Source organism: Ceratotherium simum, chromosome 22 (assembly GCF_057802395.1).
Source record: "Ceratotherium simum simum isolate JZ-2026a chromosome 22, ASM5780239v1, whole genome shotgun sequence".
NCBI classification, from domain to species: Eukaryota; Metazoa; Chordata; class Mammalia; order Perissodactyla; family Rhinocerotidae; genus Ceratotherium; species Ceratotherium simum.
The window spans coordinates 15978833-16006089 of NC_141921.1; the positions used below are offsets into that span (position 1 = coordinate 15978833).

Sequence of the window (27257 nt, forward strand, 5' to 3'; positions counted from 1 at the left end):
CACAGTAAAATTGTATGTAAAGTGCAATATCAACAAGGTGAGAAAAAAAGCCACCATCAATTAGGCATCAAAAAAATTAGAGGGAAACATCCAGAAGTCGTAAGTGAAATTTTCTTTGTTGTATGGAAGGAACTAGAGGGTAATTATATTCTTCTTTCTACCTCTCTCTGTTTATGAATTTTCCTTGATGGACATGAATTACTTTTCTAACTCAGAAAATTGGGAAGATTCTATCAGGGATCGTCCTGGATATAAAGGAATCCACAGCGGAATGGCCTCCAGACTGAGAATCAGGGTTCTCTATTTCCTGCGCAGCCTCTATGACCTTGCAGCTCAGGTAGAGGCCTCAGGAAAAATTCAGGACTCCTGGAAAGGCTGGGGTCCAACTTGGGGGTCAGGAAAGCTGAGGGCAGGCCCCATCCCCAGGCTAGAGACTTGGATGGTCCTGGATCGTCACCAGCCCCCACCCTCAAACAGAGCATGGTGGAGGCACTTCACAACCAGGCAGACCTAGATTGGGATCTTGGCTCCTGGAAGAGCTGTCTGACCTTGGATAAGTCATTTCACCTCTCTGAACTTCAGTGTCCTCATCTATAAAGTGGATATAACGTGCTTCTCTCACAGAGCTGTTGGAGAGTTAAATGAAATGATGCGTGTGAAGTGCCGGGCATAATTTAATGAAGGCGTTCAACGAATGCTGGTCCCTTTCCCCTTTTCCTTCCTTATCCCCAGGAGAATGTGTATCTAGCAGAAGCCCCAGAAGAGCCCACTGCCCTCAAAAGTTGATGCTCTTAGGTCTACAGTCCATTAGCCAACCACCTCCCACTCCATGTGCAACTCTGTCCTTCCCATCCAAGAGGCCTCATGGCTCCCTGCCTCTGGTCTGGCTTGTGCTGGATCACAAGGCTGGGTTCAGCATTTGTTAGGAGCCCAGCCTGAGTTCAGACAAAACCACGTTCAGAATCCCAGCTCCATACAGGCTGCTTAACGCTCTGAGTTTCCATTTCCATATTTGTAAAACGGAGATAATGCTGCAAGGATTTAGTATATATCAAATGTCTGGCCCATGCGACTACTCAAAGAAAAACCTAAACAAACCCAACAGCAAATATTATTATGATATAGGGAACACAGCTCCATTTTACAAGGAGGAAGCCGAGGTTCTGGGAAGCTAAGTGACTTGGCCAGGTCACAGTGACCAAGTCTGTCTGACAACAAATCCCTGGGTCTTCTCTGTACCAGTTGCTTCCCCAGAGGTTGTTCTTCAGAGCCCTTAGCTGCTGAGCAGAAGGGCGGGGCCATCCCTGTGCTGTCAGGTGAAGTGTCTGCTGGGGCTTCCACCTGGCTTTGGGGATGATGGGTGGGGACATGGATCCAGCTTGGGGAAAATGGGCGGGATCAGGGCATGAGGGCTTATCAAGAGGAGGGAAGGTGACCCAGACAGATCCACATACTCTCCTAAAGAAAGGTAGGGCTGGTTAGGGCTACTACACTGTATTGCAGACTGGGGATTCTGAAGGAGAAGGGAGAGTGTGGGAGGGTGGAGGGGCAGGAGGGCACTTTAGAGAACACATCATTGATGTCAGAAGGGGTCAGTACTTGGTTTTAGCTCAGTATAAGACAGGATTTTATGAGAGGCAGAGTCAAGCTGCCTTGAGAGGTAGTGAGCCTCCTATCCTTGGGAGTATGTGAACAGGAGTTGGAGCATCCTTTGCCAGGGAGGCTGCAGAGAAGATGTGTGCCCTAGCAGGGACTGGATTCTCCAAGATCACCTCCAGCTCCAAGGTTTGGTAAATCTCTGAAGTTGTCCAGAGCAGATCTGTGGGGTGCTGCTGAGGGCTCAAGGAGGAACCAGCAACACAGAGCATATCAGAGCAGGACCCAGAACCTGCTTGTTCTGAACTCCTGCCCAGCCTCACTGTCAGCCCAGCACTGGCCATCCAGACACAGGATCTGAGCTGGATTGGGATTGCCCTCTTTGGCTGGGAGGAGACGAGGGTTGGGGGTGCCATGGTTGGGGCAGGGTCTTACTCTGAAGGCAGCATCTGCCTGCAGTGCTTGAGGAGGCTGCACATTTCGGGCATCCATGAAAGTGCACTCTGGCAGGAGGGGGAGAGCAAGGGTGGTAGCTGCCCCAGCCCCCAACCAGGGGCCCCTGAGGGCCAGTACCTGCTCCCTGAGGCCAGGCTCCAGGCTTCTTTCTGACCTGTGGATTCTGTCTTCAGTTTCCATCTCTTTGCAGTCTAGTGCTACCCTTCCTGCCTCTGTGGTCCTCTGTGTCCCCCTGTCTGTCCATCTGTGTATGTTGATCCTTCCTGATCTGCCTCTGTATCTCTATTCTGCCCAGTCTGGGTCTCTGGTCTATACCTAGTCCATGCTCACTGCTCTTTGATGAGGAGCTGCCACCTCAGACCTCTTTTTACACCAGCTCTGTCTTTAGTCTCCCAGGATCTCCGGATCCCGCATGGCTCCCCTGGCTCACCCCATCTAACCCCTGGCCCAGCAGACCCCAGGCCCTCAGAGAAGACAACGCCCTGGTTACCTTTGTGCCCCACAGCCAGCACTCTCTCCTCTTCCCAGATACCACTGAGCATTCCAGGGGCTGTGGATGCGGCAGGAGGGGGTCATGTGGGGAATGGTCAGCTCCGGCACCTGTTGCCTGGCCTCTGACCCCCTCATCAGGATGCCTATTCCCCTCATGCTGCTCTCTGGGAAGAAGCAGGCGATGGCGTGGAGGGCAGAGGGGACATGCAGGCTCAGGGAGGGCCAGCACATAGCTGTGTCACTGTCTTGCGCGGAGGGATGCCAGCAGCCTGGCGTCGTTGCCTCCTGGATCTACTTGACCTGGTCAGCTGCCTGCCCCAGCTTCACTCACCCTGCTTTTTGGCCACGATTTCTGCTCCTACTGCCTGCCTTCATTTCAGTTTCTACCCTGGAAGAGGCATGAAATGAGAGACCAAGTGAGTAAGTGGTGGAGGAAGAGGGGGGACCTGTTTTCAGGCAGGTCAATCCAACCACTTTCTTGTCAGAGATGCTCAGAGAGGCAGCGTCTGCTGGTGGTTATGAGCACAGGCTCTGGAGTCAGTACAGCTGTGACCCTGGATGAGTTGTGTCACCGCTTTCCTTATCTGTAAAATAGGTATAGCAATAGCGCCCACCTCACAGGGGGCTATGTTCAGGGCTCATGTTCAGCTTGCAGGCATTCTGGTATAGTTTTCCCTGTTTCCTCTGGCAGGTACCTATTCTGATTGGAGAGTGCCCAGATTTATTGTTAAATATTTCAACTCTCACCCCAGTTATGGGGATAAAATAAAATAATGCATGCAAAGCACATGTTATAGTGCTTGGCACATAGTAAGCTGCTATAACAACAACAACAACAATAAATTATATCATATTAAATTATTACAGTAATCATACTAATTGTTATATTATTATATATTTAATAATTATATAATAATAATTAGTTGTTAAAATATTACATTATTTAAAATAATATTTCACATTATTATTATTTATTGGCTGGGACAGAAGTTGAGAGAAATGGTAGAGAGATTCACAACACTTGGTGCCAACTCTCCCAATCTTCCTCACTCAACAGACTTGTGCCCTGATTTGTCCTGGGGGACTCGTGACCTCCAGACATAGGTCATTTTCTCCAGATATCTGAGGAACAGGAAGGAAAAGCATAGGGAGACAGAAAATGTATAATCCTTCCTCTCTCTTTTTCTGGCTTTCCAGCGTCTCCAGTCTGTAGATCATTGGGTAAGCGTTTATTGGGTCTTACTACGCACCAGGCTCTGTATTAAGTGATGAGGTTACACTGGGAAACAAGAAATTATGCACGTGAAGCCAAGCTGCTCAATGGGATGTGTCTGACTTGCAGAATTTCCTAGTTAGCCTGGGCTTGTCTTGAACTAGGACAGAGTCCAAGGAGCTGACCAGCTGGTAGCCGAAGTTCTGGATCGTGGTCTCAACTCTGCAACAAACTCCCACTGTGACCTGGGATACGTCTCCTTCCCAGGTCTCTTCTCAGCAGATGGCATCTTGGCCCACTGGGATGCTTTCTGTTTCAGCCCTTGCAGCAGCTAAAGATCTTTCTAGAGTGTCTGAGCCCACCAACCAGCCTTGGAGGCTGGTGACCAAAACTGAGTCTGGCTTTAAGGAGTGAAGCCATGGTATTGGTCTAACTGTCTAAGACTTTTACCTGTAGTCAAGGGAGCCATTGAAGGGTTAAAGGAGTCGGCCAGTCAGATTTTTGTTTTAGAAAGGGCACTCTGAAGGCCAGTGCAGAGAACGTGCTGGGCAGGGATCCAGGCTGGAGGACTGAGATGAAACCCAGCTGAGAGAGAGAGATGCTAAGTGTCTGGACTGGATAGTGGCAGTGGGATTGCAGAGGGAAAGATGGATGTTAGAGGCATTTTGGAGGTGATGGCAATGGGACCTGGGGACATATAGGATATAGGGGGATGACAAAAGGAGCTGAGGGTATTTTCCCAAGTTTCTGACTGGTATGACTGCACTGATCTTACAGACGTCACCAATTACTCTGTGTGTGTGTGTGTGTGCCTGCGTGTGTACACACATCTGTATCCATATATCCATATAATTAAATTAAGCCCAACATGAGATTTTTTGCCCTCATGATTTGCCTTTCCCCCCTGAGAATCAAGGACAGAATGCATTTCAGTAAATTGAGGACTCATATTAGTTGAGTTCTGGCTAGCTATGGTTTTGCTGTGCGTGAGAAAACTTACTGCTGCTGAAGAATGAGTGAGATTCAGTTTCTCCCATATGTTCCTTCTCTGAGCCTCAGTTTCCCCCTCTGTGAGATGGAGATAGTGGTTCCTACCCTATACTTCTCACAGAGTCATCATGAGGCTCAAAGAGAGAATGAGTGTTAAGATATATTGTAAGGTTCAGCCCCAAAGTTGAATTCTATATTTTTGGCCCACATGAAGGCACAGAGGCCAGGCTCATCGTGGTACATAATGATGTCGCCTTTTGTTCTCCCTCACATGAGGTTTCTGGTTCCTATCCCTGAGAGTTAGGCAATTTTTTCCCAGGAGAAAAATGTTTTATCCTCAGGAAATCCAGGGGAAGGATGATGGGGGCACAGGGGTTCAAGGAGCCTGAGTTTCCAACCCAAGGTCCTGGTTGTGGAACAGCATCCCTGGCACACTTCACTGGTTTATAGACAGCTTGTTCCAATTGCCCTCAGCCTCCCTGCATGGTTCAACCAGGTTGAACACTCTTTAACATTAAAAAAAAGAGATCATTCATTGGCCATCTATAAAAAATGAAAAGTTAAAAATGGCAGCACATTTTCCCTCTCTTGGCCCCAAGGTAGAATATTCTCACATCTTTGGGATTCTTCTTCTCAGGAAGGATGTGGCTTACAAAGTAGGTAATTTTATTCCTGTTTTATAGGTGAGGAAAACGAGGCCTAGGAAGTGAGCTAACAGTCCACGGTCACATAGCAAATAAAGCTATGAGAGAGTTAGGACTCAAGCAGAATCTGCTGTCTCTAAACTTTCTATGCTTCCATGTGGTTTCTTTCCCTTCAAGACCATCTGGCCCAAACACCATTATACGTTATGCAGAAACTGAGGCCAACCTGGGGAGACAATGCGACCTACAAAGGCCCTTTGGTGATAGGTAGGGGTTTAATAAAAATGGTTATCTGCCAAATACCTGACAGCTATTGGATAGTGTCTGAGAATGTCCTAGAAAAGTACCCATATATAGGAGGTTCAAAGTGTATGCAGGCCTTTGGCCAAAGTCAAGAAACCAGTATTGAATGTAGACACAAGTTCTCATGAAGGCTCATTCGTGGTGCCCCGAAGAAGAACAAGCAGACTGGAGAACAAGAGGCTGGGTCAGATAAATTGGTGCCAGGAAAAGGAATAATACTGACAGTATCAGGATTGCTCCTATTCCCTAATTACCGACAGAGCACGTGACATCTCTTCGGTGAGGCCGTCCTCTTCCTGTTCTCCATGAAGAGACTGAGGTTAAGTTGAGAAAGAGCTAAAAGTCAGTAAGAAGCTAAAAGAGTGAATGAAATGCTGGCTTTTGTGGGGAGAAGCAACAGAGGGTAGGCGTGTGGGACAGTGACAGGTGACTGTGGGCGTCAAGTATGGTGAAGTACTTCTCAGGATGTTTGCTTGCATAGCTCGGACCTGAGTCTCAGTCCTGTGTATGGAGAGCCATCCAGAAATGCAGTTAACATTTATTATGCATCTACCACATGTTAGTCCTTCTGTGTGATGCTTTTCATGCCAAAATATCATTCAATCCTTGCAGCAAGCTTGTTAAAAGGAGACAATTATTCTCATTTTGTATTCGAGGAAGTAGTCTCAAAGGGGTAAGAGTTAAATGGCTTGTTCAAGGTCATTTAGTCAGTAAATTATAGAGCCAGGATTTAGAACTCAGTGTTCCTTCTAACACACCAAGCTTGAGATGAGATGGGATGGGGGGTACTCCTGGCCTGGGAAAGACTGAGGAGTAAAATTAGAGTGGAAAAATAAATTTGATGTCTTCAACAGGAAGTTAGGTTTTCTCACTGTAATTTGCCAAATTTCATAGAGTTTGTACACCAATATTTATCTCTAAACACCTGGCTGTCTTACGAAGGAGAAGGGGATACTAAGGGGAAGCAGAATTCAGCTAGCCCAATGCTTTCATTTCATAGCTAAGGAAGCTGAGATGGGTAATTACTGGTGGGGCAGAGGCCGACCCTGGACCAGATGTGGAAGACATTTTCTCTTCAAAAATTTCCTGGGAGTGGTGGCAGTGGACAAGAGCAGGTAAAATGGGCTGTCATGTTGAGGGGGACCATGGTGTTTCATCATAACTGGACACCACCACTACCCCAAACCCGTCAGTAACTCTCACCTTGGGGCATAGCTTAGCTAGTCTTCTGTCTGAATTGGTGCCTTTCTTCTTTATTTAGAATTAGAACATAATGCAAGAGCCTAACCAGTCCTCTGTGACTGAATTCATCCTTCTGGGCTTCTCCTTCAGCCCTAGGACCACTCCTCTGTTCTTCTCAGCCTTCCTGATGACCTACATGTTGATTATTCTGGGTAATAGTTTGATCACCATCCTCATCTGCCTGGACTCACCTCTCCACACACCAATGTACCTCTTTATTGGCATCCTGTCCATGTTGGATCTGGGCTACGCCACTATAACTGTGCCCCAGATGTTGGTACATCTGGCCAGCCAGAAGACCACCGTCTCTTTTGCCAGCTGTGTGGCCCAAATCTATGTTTTCTTGGTGCTAGGCATCACCGAGTCCTGGCTCTTTGCCATCATGTCTATAGACAGGTACGTGGCCATCTGCCATCGACTCAGGTACAAGGTCATGATCAGCCCATGGCTATGTGGGATAATGGTCATTTTCTGTGGACTCTGGGGTGTCATCTCTGTTCTTGTCTACACTGTCTTTGCCATGCGTCTGCCCTACTGTGGCCCTAACAAGATCAACCACTTCTTCTGTGAAGTCCCTGCAGTCTTAAAGCTGGCTTGTGCAGACACATCAGTCAATGACCGGGTAAACTTCATTCTTGGCTTTAGTGTCATCCTGGTCCCACTTGCCCTCATCCTTGTCATTTATGTCAACATCTTCATTGCCATCTTGAGGATCTGTTCAGCCCAGGGGCAGCTCAAGGCCTTCTCCACCTGTGCCTCTCACATTACTGTGGTCACCACATTCTGTGTGCCAGCCATGGTTATGTACTTGAAGCCTGGCTCCGAGGTCTCACCAGAAGAGGACAAGAAGTTGGCCCTGTTCTACAATGTCATCTCTGCTTTCCTCAACCCCATCATCTACAGCCTCCGGAACAAGGATGTTAAAAGGGCTTTCCTCAAGGCAACAGGTTGGGGCAGGGCCCCAGAATGAGTCCTTGGAAGGACAGCTGGGGACAGAGAAACAAGACTTCTGATGCACGGTCAATGCCCTACGTATTCATTCACATGACCTAGCAGCACCAGGACACACTCCCCCTCAGCCCCGAATCTCAACTCTACACAGGCCCTTGGATGACAGCCCATGATTTGGCTGACAGACTGGTCCCATGAAATGGCTTCCAGGCACATCAGTCATTGGGTTCCCTTTTGTTCTAGAGTCTCAGTGGTTAACAAAAGAAGGTGTATCTGATCCGTTAAAATATTTTATTGAGACAAAGGAAATGGGCTTTGGGGTATGCCCTGTGGCTGAATGTTGAGAAGGTTCATTACCCTCTGGAAACCACACACACGGTATCAGGTTAGCTGGAAGGAAGGGCAAGGGCAGTGACATCAGAGGATTCCTGGCCCAGGGAGGAGGACGAGTAAACATCATTGCAGTGACTGACAGGGCGTTGTGTGTTGCTTCAGATATTCAGATTGGAGACAAGTTGGGATGGCTCTAAGCCAGGTGCCACCTGGCCTCACTAACCTTCCTAGACTCATCTCAGGTCACTCTGTTCCTCCTTCTCTCACTCCAAGTAAACTGGACTTCTGTCTTTGCCTTGATGTGCCATACTCTTTCCCATTTCAGGGCTTCCAAATGTGCTATTCCTTCTCTCCTCACTCTTAACCCCACCCCACTTCCATTCTACCCTGTTATGCCATTCACTCCTGTTCATCCATCAGGTCTTGGCTTAAACTGCAGTTCCTCAAAGAAGCCTTTTCTTGAGCCCCCAGAGTGAGTTAGCTTTCCAAAGCACCCCGTAACTCTCTCTCATAATAATAAAGGCATGCAGTTCAGCATCTGAGTTCTCTGCAAGATAGCAAGTTCCAAGAAGGCGCCACCATGATTGTCCAATTGACTGCTGTGTCCCTAGGATCTAGCCCCATGCTACCCACATACTGGGCGCTTCAACAGATATTTTATGAGTGAAGAAATGAACTCTCCATAGGAAAAGCCAGAGAGGGAAGATGAAGCCAGTGAGCAGGGGAGATGATGAATTAGGACTAGCAAAATGTGGAAATGGTGGCAGGTACAAAGAGGAGGAGATAAAAAGGTTGAACTGTTGTTGTTCGGCTATGATCATGCAGAAAAAAATGTTTGCTTTTGCTATTAATAAACATGAATTGAATCACTGGAATATCATTTTCACCCATCAAACTAGCAATGTTTAGAAAAATGGTGATACTCAATGCTGGGAAAGATGCAGTGAGACGAACACCCACATTCACTGCTGAAAAAGAATATCATTGGTTCTACCTTTCTAGAGCAGTGCCTTCCACATAGTCGACATTCAATATATTTGTTAAATGAAGAGTAATAATGCTAATAATTGTGGCTCTACTTAATGAACATTTATGTGTCAATACAGTTTTAAGAATTTTACATATATTAATTCATTTAATAAAAATATCAACAAATGGAAAGCATGTAACAATAGGTATCATGAACCTTTAAAATGTTTATATACTTGGGTCCAGAAATTTCAGTTCAGAGACTCTGTCCTAAGAACAAAATCAGAAACACAGACCATGTTTTATGTACAAATATGTTCATCAAAGACTTACTGGAAACAGCTGTAAATATGACATAACTTTATGAAATACTATGCAAACATTACTACGTATCACGTTTTGAAGTAATATTTCATTACATTGAAAAGTATGATATAATTGTTATGTCGAAAAATATCAAGATGTAAAATTCTATATAAGAAGTTAATCCAAGTTTTATAAAAATATGCATACATTCATTTTTAAAAGCCTGGAAGGATATATATTAACGTGTTAATCCTGGATATCGCTGAGTAGTGAGATAATAAGTAACTTTTATTTTTCTTCATACTTGACTTTCTAAAATTTCTACAGTCAGCATATATTGTCTTTATAGCAGAAAGAAGTAAAGATTACTTGAAAGGTATTTGATGTCCTGTCAGAGAAAAGCAAGTTAGCCACAATGTTGGCATCATCCATTCATTCATCAAACATTCTTTGATGCCCACTGTATGGCAGGTCTGATGCTAGGTCCTGTGGATGCAGGATGAATAATATAAGTCCCAGTCTAGTGGGAAAGAGACAAGTACTAAGACAAGGATGCTATAAGGTGCGTGAAAATTGACTTTAGTGGAGCTATTTTAAAATGGAATCGGAGCTGCCTTTCCAGAGAAACTGCCTTGCTGTCTTGCACCTTTGGACTGGGCCAAAATGGCAATTGTCTTACAAGCAATTGTTTGAGAAGTCAGCAGAACAGACATCCTAATCACAAAGACTGAGGACTGTGGACTTTCTGAGGATGGAATCCATAGTCAATCAATGCTTAGCCAAGACCAGCTCTCTGCCTCCAACTCCAATTGAAATTTTTTGTAATACAACCTCCCTTCTTTGCCTGTAAAAGCCCCTGACTTGTACTCCCTAGTGGAACATGTTTTGGGTGTCTATCTGAATCTGTGCTCCCTGAATTGCAATTTTGTGATCCCAGATAAACGCTTTGTCTCTTAAACTGATGTCTGTTTTTGTAGGTTGACAGGTACTAAGTGTGCTGCTGGAAACATGCCCGGAGCTCTGAAGCAGTGATGAGGAGGTTGGCCAGGCTTCATAGACGAGGCCATATGTCTGCTGGGTGCTGGAAGCATGAGTAGAAGTGTGATCATCGGAGCAAAGGGCAGGGAATGGGGTGTGGTAAGCCTAGACACATGGAGGTTATGGAGAATGGGCAGGATGGCTTGAACATAGGAGCAGGCAGGGGACAGCAGATGTGACAGGTAGGGTCTGGCATGCCGTGTTCAAGAACTTAGGGTTTTTTTCCCTTCTAGACAAGTATTTTCCAAGGACTGTTACCTGGAACTCTAGTCTGATGAAACATTGTGTGATGAAAAGATTTCTTGCCCAAATTGGCTTAGAAACACTGCTCTTCTCTTTACGCTTCACAGTGCACAATAGTATAGTAAAGACTCTGAGAAGTCCAGTAGTAATAAGCAAATAGATAAATGAGGAATTAAAAAACAAGGAAAATACCCATGCTAACTCTATTTAACACAACATTTACCAAACTTGTTGGATCACAGAACCCTTTCTTCCTAGAACATTTATTAGCCAAAGAAACTAGTATTTTCTGAAAATTTACTTTGAGAAATGCTATGGTATGCATGCATGGATTTGAGGGGGGAAGTACAGAAAAATATGAAATGACTAAATTATATCTCAAATGTCACCCCTCGGGGTTAACCATTGTTAATAACTTTGTGCCTTGCTTTATGTCTCCACGCATCATTTGACATAATTGAGATCATCTATAAATACTGTTCTACCGCTTTTCACCATGAGCTATATGTCTCTTGCAAACTTATATTTTCCATAATTTTATCTCACTGTGCTGCAGTTTGTATATTTTCTTTTGATCTGATTTCCAGGTTGCTGATTTTTCTATTCAGATGTGTCTAATCTACTGTGAAACCCAAAAATGAATTCTTAACTTCAATTATCATATTTTTAGTTCTAAAATTTCATTTTATTTTATTTTTTTAGTTTTCAAGTCTCTGCTGAAATTCTCCATTTTATTATTTAATCACAGTTATTTGCAAGTCTATATCTGATAGCTCTAACACCTACATTTCCTATAGGTCCATTTCTATTGCCTCTGTTTTTCTCTTAATTTTGAGTAAATTCTTAACTTTTTGTCTGCCTGGTAATTTTTGGTTGAAGCCCAGGTACTGAGGCTCTGGATGAGGCTACATTCCTTCAGAATGGATTTACATTTGCTTCTGGCAGGCAGTGTGGGCACTGGAAAATACTTTCAGCTCTCAGGGACCGAGCTAACTCAAAGCTGGGCTTCCATCTTTGTATTTATTGGTATATTTCTGATCGACTCTTACAGTACCCTGGGAGTCCCCGGGGCAGACTGTGATGAAGTCTGTGATGTTTGCCAAGGCCCTCCTCCTCAGACTGCCTTAAGTCCAATTTTTGTCCTTCCATTCCCTGAGCTCAGCTTCTCAGTCTCTCAGTGTGGCCTACTTTTTCCACAGAATATCATGATCATTTCCCCATGACGTGAATATTTCTGAAAATGATTGCATTAAGAGTGGATAACCAAGCATCATCCTCCTATTTTTTCTGTTTGTTTTTTTTTTCCTAAGTACTGGTGTAATGATCATCCTATGCATAAATCTACCTGAAGTTTTTTTTCCCAGATAGTGTCTTAGTCAGTTTGGGCTGCTATAACAAAATAACATGGAATGGGTGGCTTAAACAACAGAAACTTATTTCTCACAGTTTGGGAGCTGGGAATCCAAGATCAAGGCACCAGAGTATCTGTGTCTGGTGAGGGCACTCTTCCTGGTTCATAGACAGCGGCCATCTTTTTGTTGTATCCTCACACGGCAGAGATAGAGACGGAGAGAGAGAAAAAGAGAGAATCACCTCTTTCCTGTCTCTTCTTAGAAGGTCACTAATCCCATTCATGAGCACTCCACCCTCATGACCTAATTACCTTCCAAGGCTCCACTTCCAAATAGCATCACATTGGGGATTTAGGCTTCAACATATGAATTTTGGTGGGAGACAAACACGTGGTCCATAGCAGATAGAGTCTTAGAAGAATATTTTCATTGTCTCTGTACCTAGGGCCAAATTTCTTCCATAAAGGGACTGTAACAATAAAAAGTGATCCATTCTGCATTTTAAAAGGCCATTCTGAGGCACGTGGAGAGTAGAGAGAGACCAGTTAACAGACCATTTTTATAGTCCAAACGAGAGGTTATGGTAGCCTGGAAAAGGGCAGTTTTAGTAGGGTTAGAGAAGAAAACAGACTTCATAGATAAGCCAGTGGTAGAGTGGGCTAGAATTGGCTGGATTTAATTCAGCAGGAGACCCGTTTTCTATTCAGAACTCTGGGGAATATTCACATCAGGTTTTCCTAGTTCAGTGGAGAATTTAACAAACTTTGACTATCTCCCTAGAAAGTCTTTGCCAAGAGCACCTGAGAGCAACCTTCTAGGAGTGCTGTTCTGGGAGCCTCAGGTACGGACTTAGGTCTCTCAGCACAGGAAGTCCCTGCAGCACTGGCGCCCCAGGCCCAGGGAGCTCCCACTGTGGCCTGCTGTCCATGTGCTCATGGTCCCAGTGCTCAGCAGCCATCTTCCAGGGCTTTCCAAGTCTCTCATAGTAATAATTATGATGGTTATAATAATGATAGCTAACGTTTATGGAGCTCTGATTATGTGCCATGCTCTGTGCTAAGAGCTTTATATACAGTAACTCAAAACTCGCTAAATTCTCACAACAGATTTATAAAGGAGATTCTATTATTAGTATTATGAGGAAACTGAGATTCAGAGCAATAAAGGACTTATTTAAGATCACACAGGAAGTACATGGAAATTATTTGTAGGGATTCTTTATTATTCTAGATACAAGTCTTTTGTTATATTTTTGTATTTTTGGACATTTTATCCCAGACAGGGACTTGCCTTTTCTTTTTTTTTCTAATAAAACTTTTTCTTGGTTTTACTCTTTTAATTTTTTTTTATTATTTGCAGTAACATTGGTTTATAACATTACATAAATTTTAGGTGTACATCATTATATTTTGATTTCTGTATAGATTACATCATGTTCACCACCCAAAGACTAATTACAATCCATTACCACATACATGTGCCTAATCATCCCTTTCGCCCTCCTCCCTCCAGTTCCCCTGTGGTAACCCCTTCCCCCTTCCCCTCTGGTAACCACCAATCCAATCTCTGTCTCTATGTGATTGTTTTTGTTGCTTTTATCTTCTACTTATGAATGAGATCATACGGTATTTGACTTTCTCCCTCTGACTTATTTCACTTAACATAATATCTTCAAGGTCCATCCATGTTGTCACAAATAGCTGGATTTCATCATTTCTTATGGCTGAGTAGCATTCCATTGTGTATATATACCACATCTTCTTTATCCATTCGTCCCTTGATGGGCACTTAGGTTGCTTCCAAGTCTTGGCTATTGTGAATAATGCTGCAATGAACACAGGGGTACATGTATCAATATGCATTTGTGTTTTCATGGTCTTTGGATAAATACCCAGCAGTGGAATAGCTGGATTATATGGTAGTTCTATTCTTAATTTTTTGAGGAATCTCCATACTGTTTTCCATAGTGGCTGCACCAGTTTGTGCTCCCACCAGCGGTGTATGCGAGTTCTCTTCTCTCCACATCCTCTCTAACACTTATTGTTTCCTGTGTTGTTAATTATAGCCATTCTGACAGGAGTGAGGTGATATCTCATTGTAGTTTTGATTTGCTTTTCCCTGATGATTAGTGATGTTGACGATCTTTTCATGTGCCTGTGGCCATCTGTATATCTTCTTTGGAGAAATGTCTGTTCACGTCTTTTGCCCATTTTTTAATTGCGTTGTTAGTTTTTCTGTTGTTGAGATGTATGAGTTCTTTATGTATTCAGCTCTATTTGATGCTTCTTGCTTAAAATTTTACCTTCTCCTTGGCTCCCTGGCAAATGTTACAGCACTAGATGAATAGTTCCTTAGTAGAGGCCAACCTAAACCTGGGCAGGTAATCTGAGGTCCCCTCTTAGAGAGGACAGAGATATAAACAGCTCTGAAAAATGAATTGTCTAGGTGTAAATAAAAGTTACTCACCACAGAACAACTGAAGCCCTTGGGGTCACAGTGAATGGGGATTTCCAGATTGATGTCCAACATCAGAGGAAAAAGGAATATGTATGATGGGGGCAAGGAGAGGTAAGGTGGAGGGAAATTCTCAAGTCCTCTGCCATTAAGCAAAGTTAATTCCAAATCCGTTTGAATACTGGGATTCAGTACTGTAAATCTTAGTCCTCTATATGTTAAAATTAATGAAGATATGTCTGTTTCCATCCGCTTGACTGACATCTCAACTTAATATCTCAGAGGCAGCTCAAACTTAACATGTCCAAAAGGAAGCTCATCACCATTCACTTCAAGCTTGTTCCCCTCAAGAGTTTCCCATTTCAACATATAGTATCACCGTCCACCCAATAGCCAAAAGCAATAATGCCCCACATCCAATTAGTCCACTAACACCCATTAATTTTCTTCAATCTGTCCCTTTCTTTCCATCCCCACTATACATGGCCAGTGAGGCCAAATAATCTCTCACTTGGACTCTTTTAATAGATTCCAGATGGCTTTCCTCCTTCCAGTCTTATTAGCCAAACTGGCTATCAATCTTTCAAAAAGACTAATCTGACCACCCAATAGTATATTGGCAAATATTTAACAATCAGCTCTCTGGGGAAAATAAAAAGCTCTGACATGTTGTATTTGCCAATTTCTTTGGCGTAAATACTTCCCACTATGACCAATTTCAAGTTACCAATGTGATATCACTGAACACAGAGTTGGAAAGAGATGGGCACAACTGGCTCTCATGACCCACTCTGAGTCAGCTCCAGAATGCCACTAAACCATATCACTCTCTTGAACAATAAAATTCAATGGATCTTTGATGCCCTCAGGGTATATTATAAACTCTTCAGGCTGGCCTACAAGACCTTCCATGAGCTGATCCTGAATTTCTTCAGCCTCATCTCCCATCATTTTCTGACCCCACTCCTATTCAACACCCACTTTGCTCAAGTACTTACTTTGTGCTTTAGTCATTGAAGACAAATATGGGAAGAGATTTTCCTGGGTCCCAGAAAGGAGAGCTAAAATTGGGCAGCGCAGGCATAGAAATGAGAAGAGGCCAAAGGCAGGTGTGCAACCAGCTTACTCTTCAGTGGGTTACACCAATAACTGGAGAAGTGAGATGACATTACATAGTGTGTAATATGTATTACAGGATACCACTCCTAGGCCTAGTTCTGCTTGTGTGACTTTCCATAGTTAATTCTGGACACTGGGCCTCAGTTTCCCCACTTCTAAAATGTGACTTTGGGAAGGCAATACCTAAAAGCTTTCCAGTTCTTTATTCTTTTTCTATGGAGAACCTAAATAAAGTTCAAATAAGACCAGCAGAGTAGCTAAAACTTGGGTCCTGGTGTTGGCCTCCTAGCTACAATCTCTAGGGGCCCCCAAATGGAGGCCTGAGTTGAAGGACCAATTTCCACATTCCTCCTGTAGTTATAGTTCCTCAAAATATTAGATTTTGGGGAGGCACATACAGCTCTCCCTTCTATCCTGATTGCCCCCTCCTTGCTGAACATTCTCCTGAGTAATAGGATCACTTAGGACTAGAAGGCTCCCGAGGGATCTATTTAGCTGCACCCTTAGGGACTCCCTAATTCCTGATACCTATGGGCCTCATTAATATACCAAACAGGTATCTCCCAGGGAGCTTCTGAGATGTGGAAGCTTCTGGAGAGTGGCTGAAATAGGACCCACTAATAGACCAGTATATGGATGCTGGAACTGCCCAAGGCAGTTGTGGGGCATGGATGTGGAGGAGGGGTGTATACTGGACCTGGGATCAGGGTGAGAGGATAGGTAAGGGGCATGAAGGACAAGACCAAGAGCCTGAGAAGGCTACTCCCACCAGTTCGCTGTCAGCCCTAGCTCTGGCACAGTGTCACCTGTGGATGGGGCAGAAGCAGCAGAGCCTGGTGAAGAGAGGTCCCTGGAGAAAGACAGATCTGTGTTGTGTCCTTTAATACTGTGCAACATCAGGCAAGTTACTCTCTCTGAGTCCCAATTTCCTTTCTTCCAAAAATTTAGAATTTTTGAAAATGACTTGTTGTGAGGATAAAATAATATAACAATAATAGCTACTTTTTTCAACACTAACTACTCTGCAAGCACAGTGTTAAGCAACTTTACATGTACTATTTCAATTAATCATCAGGACGATCTTTTGAGATAAGTACTATTATTATCACTGGTTTCTAGAAGAGGCTGTAGACACCCAAGTTTAGATAACTTTCCCAAGGTTACTCTGCTAATTAGCGACAGATTCTAGCGCCCTTGTTCTTCACCATTATCTAATTTTTAATGAAAGTAACTGGTCTATGGTAACTGCTCAATGGGTTTTATCCCTGCCTCATCACCCACATTAATGCCATTTCGAGCAGCACAGACTAAGACTGGAAGAGAAGCACATTTAATGAAAATAATATAAGGACTGTCCGTGTATTCTTGATTTCATTTCTCCTGCTTTCTGTTTAACTTTGTTCATGTCACTTAACAAATTGCCAAGGAGAGGATTTTGGTTGCGCTGTTAGTGGATAACCTGGGTAGTAATCTTTAGGGAAGAAGATCTCGATAGTAGTTTTGAAAGAGAAAGTGATAGGGAAACCATTGGACTAGGAGTCCATTCTTGCAACAAACTCACTCATACCATTGGCATAACTTCATAAAGTCATTAATCTGATATTTATTAGCCCGTGGACGTACTCTGTGCTAAGAATTGGCGATAGCAAGGTAAGACATGGTTCTCCATCTTTAAGGAATTCCACAAACCAGTGTGTATATCAGTATAGGTATGGGGAGTAATTGAAGCACATTAAAGGTGTTATCAGAGCTCAGAGGAAGGAGAAGTATGGTGGGAATCACAGAAGACTCCCATGATTAGGATTTTACCAAAAGGAGAAAACAGAAAAGGGCATTTCAACTAGGGAGTAATTTAATAATAGTAGCAATAATAACAACTGATGCTTATTGCTATAGTGTTACATATATCTAAAATATCATTTAATCTTCACAAAAACCTTCAAAGTGTATGTTATTCTTCCAGTTTTACAGAGTATGAAATGTAGGTTTAGTGAGGTTAATGACTCTCTGGGTTTTGCTGTTGGTAAGTGGCAGAGCTGGACTCAAATCTAATTTTCTTTGACCTCAGAGACCCTACTGCCTCCTTGATACATACTGCCTCATGGAGAAAAGCTTTGTGAAAGGATCTGATCTATTTGGCAGATGGCAAATGAGTTGGAGTTGGTGTGTGTTCATGTGGAGTCAGGCTTTCCTGTAAAGAGCCAGATAGCAAATATTTTAGGCTTTATGGGACATATACAGTCTCTATCAGAGCTTCTCAACTTAATTGTAGGGCAAAAGCAGCCACAAACATAAATGAGTGATTTTTTTCAACCATCTTAAAATGCAAAACCATTCCTAGCTAGTGAACCATATGAAAGCACAAAAGTTGCATGGAAGTACAGGGAATAAAGCTAGAATGCCAAGTCAGTAAAGCTCAGATTCCAAAGGGCATTGAGTGCAATGCTAAGGAGTTTAGGCATTAGCTCTTAGATCATGGGAGTTTTCTAAGGACTCTGACACAGGGAAATAGCAGGGTCAGCTCTGCCTTTTGAACAGTCACTCTGACAGTGTGTAGGATGGGTTGGATGGAAGAAAAACTAGAACAGGAAAGATCACGGAAGAAGCTTTTGTTCTCTTTCAGTGAAAATACTCTTCTGGGTTGTCTCTTGTCCCCACTTTGTCTCGAATCTTGTATAGTCCTCCTGTGATTTAAATACAGTTGCTGCTTAACAACTTTTAAAATAGTCTATATTTCCCTAATTTTATTCTTAGAACATCCTCTCAAAGGAAACAGAAATAAAGAATTTTAAACAGAAAAGCATAACAAGGATTTAAAGCAGGCTTTATAACAGTGTTCTCCTTCTCCCTTTAGCTTCTAGCCTGCCCCTTTTCTCAGACTCTCCCTTCTCCTTCCTGGATGGAGCCTGTGTGAGGCTTGCTCAAGAGGTAGGAGACTAACCCCTCCTGGTACTCAAGCATCGCCTCCCAAAAGAGCTCCGTGATCTGCAAAATAAGATAGTAGAAATTTTAAATTATCTTTTAAATTTCAAATTATAGTTGACTAATACTGTATTCCCACTTCCTTTCAGGCTTCCTTGGTTCTCATTATTACTGTATTACTTTGTTTTGATTCTAAATTCTGTTATGGGTTTGGGTACATAGTGAGAAGTCACCCATAAAATCATGGATTCTCTGAGTCTTGATGTCATTGAGCTTTAGAACCTTAGGGTTGTTGTGGTAAAGGGGACTTTTAAAGTCATACATTCTAACTTTGCATCCAAAGCAGTGATAGTACGCCTGACTAATATAGCCTTACAGCCTATGGTCAAACACTTCTGAAAATGGAGAGCTTGCAGTTTCACACTCTCTCTAACATCAGAATGTTTCATTGTTGGGTAGCATTAATCACCAGAGGGGTTTTTTTTTTTGTTTTTTTGTTTTTTGTAAATTGAGCTTAAAGTTTGCCCCCCTGCAACTTTCACCAATAATTTCTAATTTTTTCCTCTAGGAATATACAATACACATTTTCACCATTTTTTCATGATAACCTTTGGAATATTTGGTGAGATCTCTAAAGTTACTCATAAATTTCCAGGCTAAACTTTCTCAATCTCTTCCACTCTTCCTTAAATAACACGGTTTCACAAGTCCTTTATTGTAAGCTCTTTTCTCGGTATAGACAAGCTCTAGTTTGTCATTTTTATTTTAAATTGTAGGCCCAAGAATTAAAAAGAGTGCTCTGGACAGCCCTTGGGCTCTTTGCTTAACTCTGGTAAATATCAGTTTCCTTAGTTTAAGATGCAGTTAATAGTAGGTATTGACTTTATGGCATTGTGGGCTGACTATGGATAATGTATGTAAATGGTCTGGACCAGTCCCTGTTTAAAAATCTGTTGAGAGCTAGGTAAATCCAAGAGAAAGCCCCAGAATAAGGTCAGCACAATGGCTAGCTTCATAGAAAGCAAAGTCCAGCACCAAAGATAGTTTCACCATGAGTAGCACCAGTGACTTGCCTCTCCAGGGCCCCGCCTAGACTCAGTCCATTCTTTTATTCAACATTTATAACGCCTACTAAATGCCAAGCACTGTTCTAGAATCTGATGATATACCATAAATCAATAAGATAAAAATTCCTGCATTCTTATGTGGGAAACTAACAATTTAAAAAAGCATATACTACACTAGAAGAAGCTAACTATTATGAGGAAAGATAAAACAGGAGATGAGGATGGGGAGTGTGGGATATTTCAGTTTTAAACAGAATGGTCAGGAAAGACACAAGTCTTCCCTGAGAGGATGACATTTGAGAAAATATTTGAAGGAGGTGAGGGTGTGAACCATAAAGATATCTGGGGGAAGAGGATTTCTAGCAGTGGGAACAGTAAGTGGAAAAGCGCTGAGGTGGGAGCATGCACGGATGAGAAGCAGCAGAAAGAGGTACTGCTGGAGCGGATAGTGACAGGCAGCAGAGGAGGCCAGAGCGGTGATGCGGAACTTTGGAGCCCTCGTCAGGACTTTGGCTTTTCTTTGAGTGCTACAAGAAGCAACTGGAGGGCTTTGATAAGAGGAGTTACATAATCTTTAAATGATCTGACCTACGTTTAATAGGATCACTTTAGTTACTGTGCTAAGAACAGACTGTGGGGGAAGAGACTAGAAGCCATGGAACTAGCCAGGGGATATTACAATATTCCTGGCAAGAGAAGATGATGATTTGAGCCAAAGCAGCAATGGCGGAGATGACGAGAAGTGATCTTTTTGGGGATATATATTTTAAAGGTAACTGGCAATATTTGCTGATGTATAACATGTGGAGTATAGGACAAAGAGAAAAGTTAGACAGACTGAGTTTTTTGTTTTTTTTTTTAAACCTTAGCCACATCAAAGGATGGAATAGCCATTAACTGAGCTGAAGATGACTGTGAGAGGAACAGGTTTACAGGAGGTTGGAAGTTTGATTTCAGAAAATGTTAATCTTAACATGCCTATTAGATACCCAAATGAAAAGAGATGTTAAGCAGGCAATTGGATAGATGAATTAAGAAAAGATATCTAGGATGGAGGTATACTTCAGATTTATCAGCATATACTAGTATCTAAAGCCTGGGTCATATCCACCATTAGGATGAGGATTCAAATTCAGATCCTGATAACTCCCATACAATTGCCTACTGTGCCAAACATGATTATTAACATCATTTTTCTTATCCATCTGAGCCTGAGTCCTGTCCATGGCTTTGTGTGGAGTTATTTTAACCCAAATTGACAGCTATCAGCCTTTTCACTACCAGTGCAATGCCTCAGATATTAAAATTCTGATCCAAGCTTTTGCGATTCTCTATGGAAAACTTGGCAATTTGCAATGCTGTGCAATATGCAATTCCTGCTCTCTAAAAGTTTTAATACACAGATCAATTTTCTCTCACAATGTCACCTGAAGTGGGCCTATTTTTGTGTTTGGTGACCTGCTAAATCCTGAATGAAACTTGATCATGTGAGAGACACACTTCAGCTTACTGTGGCGGTAAGAGCATGGAACAGGGAGTTTGAGTCTGGGCTCCATCACCTACTCCTTGTCTCACCTTGGATGGCTGACTTTATGAAATGAAAATAAGGATACTGACCTCAGTGAGTCATGGTGATAATCTAATGAGATCACATTTATTAAAACATTTTATAGAGTCCTATTTTATAAATGACCATTTTCTTCTTTTGGGTCTAGAAAAGGTGCATATCCAGCTGTTAGCATTCTATGGCAGTCATTTAGGGACCATAAAAAGGATTCAGAGAAAAGAACTGGTCAGTAACATGTTCTGTTGCCCAGGTCTGCCAAGGTAGGGTTGAGGGTTAAGTCAAGATCAAACTGAAGATCCACTCCTGCCCACCACTCAACGCTGTCCTGTGAGCAACATGGCCATGGAGGAGTCCTTACTAGTTTTTAAGAAACACTTCCACACACACAGGCACCAAATTCCCAGGTAAATATGCTTCATTTTCTTGAGAAATGCCAGGAGCACACAAGTTTTCTAGGCTTCAATTCTTAAGTCTCTGGCATCTTTACACGTCAATTTGTTCTTTATAGTGGCAACCACTGCAAGTAGGGCTGAAAAGGTGGGGGTGAGATAAAAATCCTAGGGGAAAGATTCCTCTCCCCCAAAAAGTTTATTTGAAACTCCCCTTTTTCCTGAAAATTTATGTTGTGTGGGTTTTCAAAGGTACAGCATCAGAGAGGAAGGAGGCATAGAGAAGAAGTTCACATTTACACTGTCTTTTGCAGCACCTATTAGTCTTGGTATTTGAAAGAATGACTTTAGGAACTACAGAGAGGTCTAGAAGCTTTGGGGGTACTGTAAAACATTTTGTATTTCCCTTCCCTCTTTGCTTTGGTTTATGGTGTGTGTGTGTGTTCTTCAAAATAAGACATCTGCTGTGTACAATTTCTTCCACAGGGCCCTTGGAATTTTATCAGGGCTAGTTGGTTAGACAAACCAGCAAATATTTGTAGAATCCCTACTAAGTGCCTGGAGCGATGCTAGTCCATTTGGATAGAATGTTCCTAGGCGTGGAGGGAACATTGGAGGCATGTTCCTGGGCATGGAGGGCATGGATATTTTGATTTGATTGTTTAGCTCTGAGATGCCTTCAGCCCCTGCATTTATGGATCTCACATGGCGTTCTCTCACTGAGACTGCAAGGGATTCAGAAATATGTTCTGTTCTTTCTCAGAAGAAAGGCCATGTACAGCCGAGGTTGGAGAAATCACAGCTCTGTAACTAAGTTTATCCGCCTGGGCTTCTCCAGAAATCCTAGGACCAACTGGATCCTTTTCTTCCTCTTCCTCTTCCTTTACTTATTTACAGTCCTGGGCAATGGGTTCATTGTTACCCTGATCAGAGTAGATGCACGCCTTCACACCCCCATGTACTTCTTCCTCAGTATCCTCTCTCTCCTGGATCTCAGCTATGCCACCACCACAGTGCCCCAGATGTTGGTCCATCTAATAAGCAAGAATAAGACCATCTCCTATGTTGGGTGTGTTGTCCAGATGTACATTTTCCTGACCTTGGGCATCACTGAAACCTGGATTTTTGCAGCCATGGCCTATGACAGATATGTTGCCATATGCTATCCACTCCACTATAGAGTCAAGATGAGCCAAACCCTCTGTGTACTCCTGGCAGTCAGCTCTGCCCTTTATGGTCTTACCTGTGCCATTGTCTACACGATCTTCGCAATGAATCTGCCCTATTGTGGCCCCAATGAAATCAACCACTTCTTTTGTGAAATTCCTGCTGTCTTGATGTTGGCCGGTGCAGATACATCTCTTAATGACCAAGTGGACTTTATCTTGGGTTTCTTCTTGCTCCTGAGCCCATTATCCCTCATCCTGGCCTCCTATGTTTGTATGTTCATGACTATTCTAAAGATTCGCTCCACCCAGGGGCAAATCAAGGCCTTTTCCACCTGTGCCTCACATATCATTGTGGTCACCATGTTCTGTATTCCATGCATGGTCATGTATATGAGGCCTGGCTCTGAAGCCTCCCCAGAAGATGACAAGAAGTTGGCCCTGTTCTACAATGTCATTTCTGCCTTTCTCAACCCCATCATCTACAGCCTCCAGAACAAGGATGTGAAGAGGGCTTTCCTCAAGTTAATCAGAAGGAATGAAGACACTCAATAGGCCATGGACTAGGACTGTCGGCTGTGCCTCTAAGTCTCTGTTTATATCATCCGCACTTTCACTGAAGTCATTAAACTGAATGAGGAGTTGAGGATGAGGGAGATATCTAGAAAAAAAACACTTTTGCATTAATTTGGCCACTGGAAACATGAGGAAGGGACCCAGAGAACTGTGTTCAAGGCTTAAATACATCATTGACCTTCTGTGGCTTGCGACAAAAAGTCACCTCACTTCTCTGGGATTTAATTTCCATATCTGTAAAATGTGTTTCATGATATTCACTGTGCCTAAATAAAAATAACTAACTTTATTGATCTCTTTCCATATGACAGTTGCAGTCTAAGTGCTTTATTTGTACTTATTATTTTAATTCTGATAACAACTCTAGAGGTAGGTATTATTATCCTCTTCATACAGATAAAGAAACTGAGGCAAAAGAAGATTAAGTGTGTTGCCAAATGCCACCCAGCTAGAAAGTAACACAACTGATATCTGAACCTAGGTAGTATAGTTCCAGAGCCCAGGCTCTTATCTCTTATATTATGCCACATCTCAAGTAGTCATTAGAGATTTTTGAAGCTCAGCTGAGATAATGGATGGGATACTATTGAAGAACATTTCAAACACTTATGATTATTATTCTAAGTCACAACACAACTATAGGGTCAGATGCATGAAGTTTAGAGCTCTATTGGATACTTTGGACCTCACCAGCATTCTGTAGCCTAAGCAAAAGCATTGTGCAGTGGAATATTAACTTCTCAATAAGTGTTTGTTGAGTGATTTTTTCCCCAGCCCCACCCCTATCCCTGGTCTGCAATCTCCCCAGTTCTTTCAGCTCTTCTTCACTTCCGTGGATCCTTCTCTTGTTTCCATTGTTCCTACTTTCACTGTGGCTTCCAGCAACCCAGACTTTTATTTATAAGGAGAATGTCTTCGTTCCATAACCAACTGATGCTTAAATTTCCTCCACCACCAGAGAGACCAGTGGGAAGTGTCCTGGACTTTAATCTTCACCTAATTTGTTGAGACCTTGGAAAAACCACCTAATCTCTCTGGAACTCAGTTTCCCCCCTTCCATCTGTAAAATGGAGATAATGACCATATCTGACTCTGGCTATACCATAAGATTATTTTTAAGTTTAAATGGGAATATGCCTTAAAACTGAAATAATGGTATAAATTATCATTAGAGTCATTGCCTTCAAAACCAAATACCTTAGAAAATGTTCATTAAGTTATTAACAGTAGCTTGTATTTGTCAACTACAAATGTTAAGATCAGGCTCATTGTGAGATCAGGATGTATGGGTTGGATACTCATGATGGTAACTGACTGCATATCCAGAGTCATACTTTCAATAAACACACACACACACAAAATTAGTGAGACACAATCACAACATCAGATGCCATATTAACCAGGAATTATACTATTTCTAGTGCTGTCAGAGCAAATCAAATTTCTATCACCCTGGATTTGGACAAATATTAAATTGCTTTGCAAAAGGCAACAGAAGATGAATCTTTTAAATCAGCTACTCTCTACATGTCTTTCTAATAGGCTTCAATTAACAAAATATTCCAATGGCTGTTAGCTGCTTAGAAATGAGTTTTATTTGCAAATTAAGGGTCATCTGAATGTTAAGACAACCCAAAAGACTACTAAATGCTAACAGTGTGATTTGCTCATTTATCTTCTCTAGAAGATAAATTTAGGGGAATTGCCAGTCTTGAGAACTCTTAGGCTTCCCAAGCATTAAAGGAACATGAGTTCTAAGAGGGATATGGAACTGTAAGAAGGAAGAGTCTGCAGTCTACGGGTTTCCTGCCTGAAGGCCACAGCCTCTAAGGAGAGAAGACCTGGGGAAAGAGGAGCCTTGATTTTCTGGAGGAAAAAAAAGGAAACGGTCAGTAAGACATGCCGATTGTGTTTTGTGGGGGCTTGTTAGGAAAACTGTTCTGGGGTCATTAGAGAGGGCACGTGAGGATCATCTGCTGGAACTAATGGGGCTTCTTTCTTAGCGTTTTCAGAGCAGTAGAAACCCACAGCAGACCTACCCATTTCCCTACCTCCTAATATGATCCCTTTACCCTGTCCTGACTGTCCTGACTCCTCAGGTCTTTGCATAGACTGTTATACCTGGAATGCCCTCTCCTCCCACTTGACTACTTCTTACTCATCCATGAAGGGCTCATACAGGTCTCTTCTTCAGGAAGTTTCCTAACTACTTGCAGCCCAGATGAAAGTTTTTTTCTTCTCCCAGAACTCTCAGCACTATCAACTAAGCACTCAACTCTGGCCTTAGAAACATATGGGGTGGAAGAGATCTTAAAGAGTCCAAACTTCCTCTTGTCCTTGAGTCCCTTTGACAACAAGAACTGCTTGTTGCCGAAAATATATTTGCCTCAAGCTATTTCAAATGCATACGGATTGGAATGTCCTTTCTCTCATTCATGATTTGAAAAAAAAAACACATCTCAGCAAACTGGGGATAAAAGGAAGTTTCTTACTCCGACAAAAAAAAAAAAAAATCTAAACAAAACCCTCCACCTAACATCATACAAAATGGCAAAAGACTAAATGCTTTTCCTCCCTAAAATCAGTACCAAAACAAGGATGCTTGCTCTCACCACTTTATTCCAAATAGTACTGGAAGTCCTAGCCAGTGCAATAAGGGAAGAAAAAAAGATAGGAAAGGAAGCTGCAAAACTGTCTCTATTTGCAGATGACCTGTCTACATTAAAAAAACAAAAACAAAAACAAAAAAACAAGGATCCTACATAAAAACTCCTGAAACGAATTAATGAGTTTAGCAATGTTGCAGGATACAAGATAAATTGTTTCACTAGGGAAGAGAAGTTGGGTTCTGGTGAATTAAAAGCTGAATTCTGGCCACTGCTGCTAAATAAACAGGGGCAGGGAGTGGGGAGTCACAGGCAGAGTTAGTGAAACCTGACTGAAGTGTGTTTAAGAGAGAATTGTAGGACAGAAATTAGAGACAGAAGTGTGGATCACTCTTTCTAGGTGATTTTCTCCAGAAGGAAGCAAAGCAATGGGTGGTAACTGGCAGGGAAGTGGACAGGAAGGTTATTTTTCTTTAAGATGATATAAAAAAGTAATGCTTTCTTTCCCTTTTACTCCCTTCCATTTAACATAACTCTAATGCCTTCTTGTTCTCTCTCTTCAACAAAAATAAAGTGGGAGCTTGTTGGAGGACGAAAGGAGGACGAAAGCCAGCTCAGGTTTTCCCCAGAAGGAGCACAGGTATTATCAGACAGGAACCCCCTGCAGACGGCAGGTCAGCCAGCCCATGAGTCACAAGACAAGAAGATGGGCTGTCAGTCTTACCTGGAACCCTGGAGCCACACTTGTGTTAAGGAAGTTTAGTTTTCTCCTCCTGATTTTTCTAAAAGCTTTATTCAGTACTGAGCTTTAAAAATCCAGCCACTTGTGACAACATGGATGGACATTGAGGGTATTATGCAAAGTGAAATAAGTCAGAGGGAGAAGGTCAAATACTGTATGATTTCCTTCATTAAGTAGTAGATAATAACAACAAACAAATACATAGAGACAGAGATTGGATTGGTGGTTACCAGAGGGGAAGGGGGGAGGGAGGAGGGTGAAAGGGAGAATTCGGCACGTGTGTGTGGTGATGGGGTGTAATTAGTATTTGGGTGGTGAACATGACGTAGTCTATGCAGAAATAGAAGTATAATGATGTATACCTGAAATTTATACAATGTTATAAACCAATGTTACTGCAATAAACAAAAATTTTTAAAAAAGAAAAAGTAAAAAGGCTGGAGCTTGTACCACAGGTCCACTGCTGCAGGTGTGTACATGTTGTCCCAGCAATGTTGGCTAAATTATTATTTCTCCAACTT

The 27257-nt window shown here is 42.5% G+C and overlaps 2 protein-coding genes across 3 annotated transcripts; both read left to right on the plus strand.

Moving 5' to 3' along the window:
• Positions 1-5762: 5762 nt before the first annotated feature.
• Positions 5763-7906, plus strand: LOC101393790 (olfactory receptor 2A12-like). 2 transcript variants are annotated; one of them, XM_087445795.1, is made up of 2 exons: positions 5763-5781; positions 6975-7906. In XM_087445795.1, the coding sequence occupies exons 1-2, from the start codon at positions 5763-5765 to the stop codon at positions 7904-7906; spliced, it is 951 nt and encodes a 316-aa protein (XP_087301921.1). The 2 variants fall into 2 exon arrangements, with proteins under 2 accessions (XP_087301921.1, XP_004443985.1); XM_004443928.1 differs by lacking the exon at positions 5763-5781 and having other exon boundaries at positions 6968-7906.
• Positions 7907-22419: 14513 nt separating this feature from the next.
• Positions 22420-23367, plus strand: LOC101401033 (olfactory receptor 2D3-like). Its single transcript, XM_004443890.1, has one exon. It carries the CDS (start codon positions 22420-22422, stop codon positions 23365-23367), a length of 948 nt encoding a protein of 315 aa, XP_004443947.1.
• The last annotated feature ends 3890 nt before the right edge of the window (positions 23368-27257 follow it).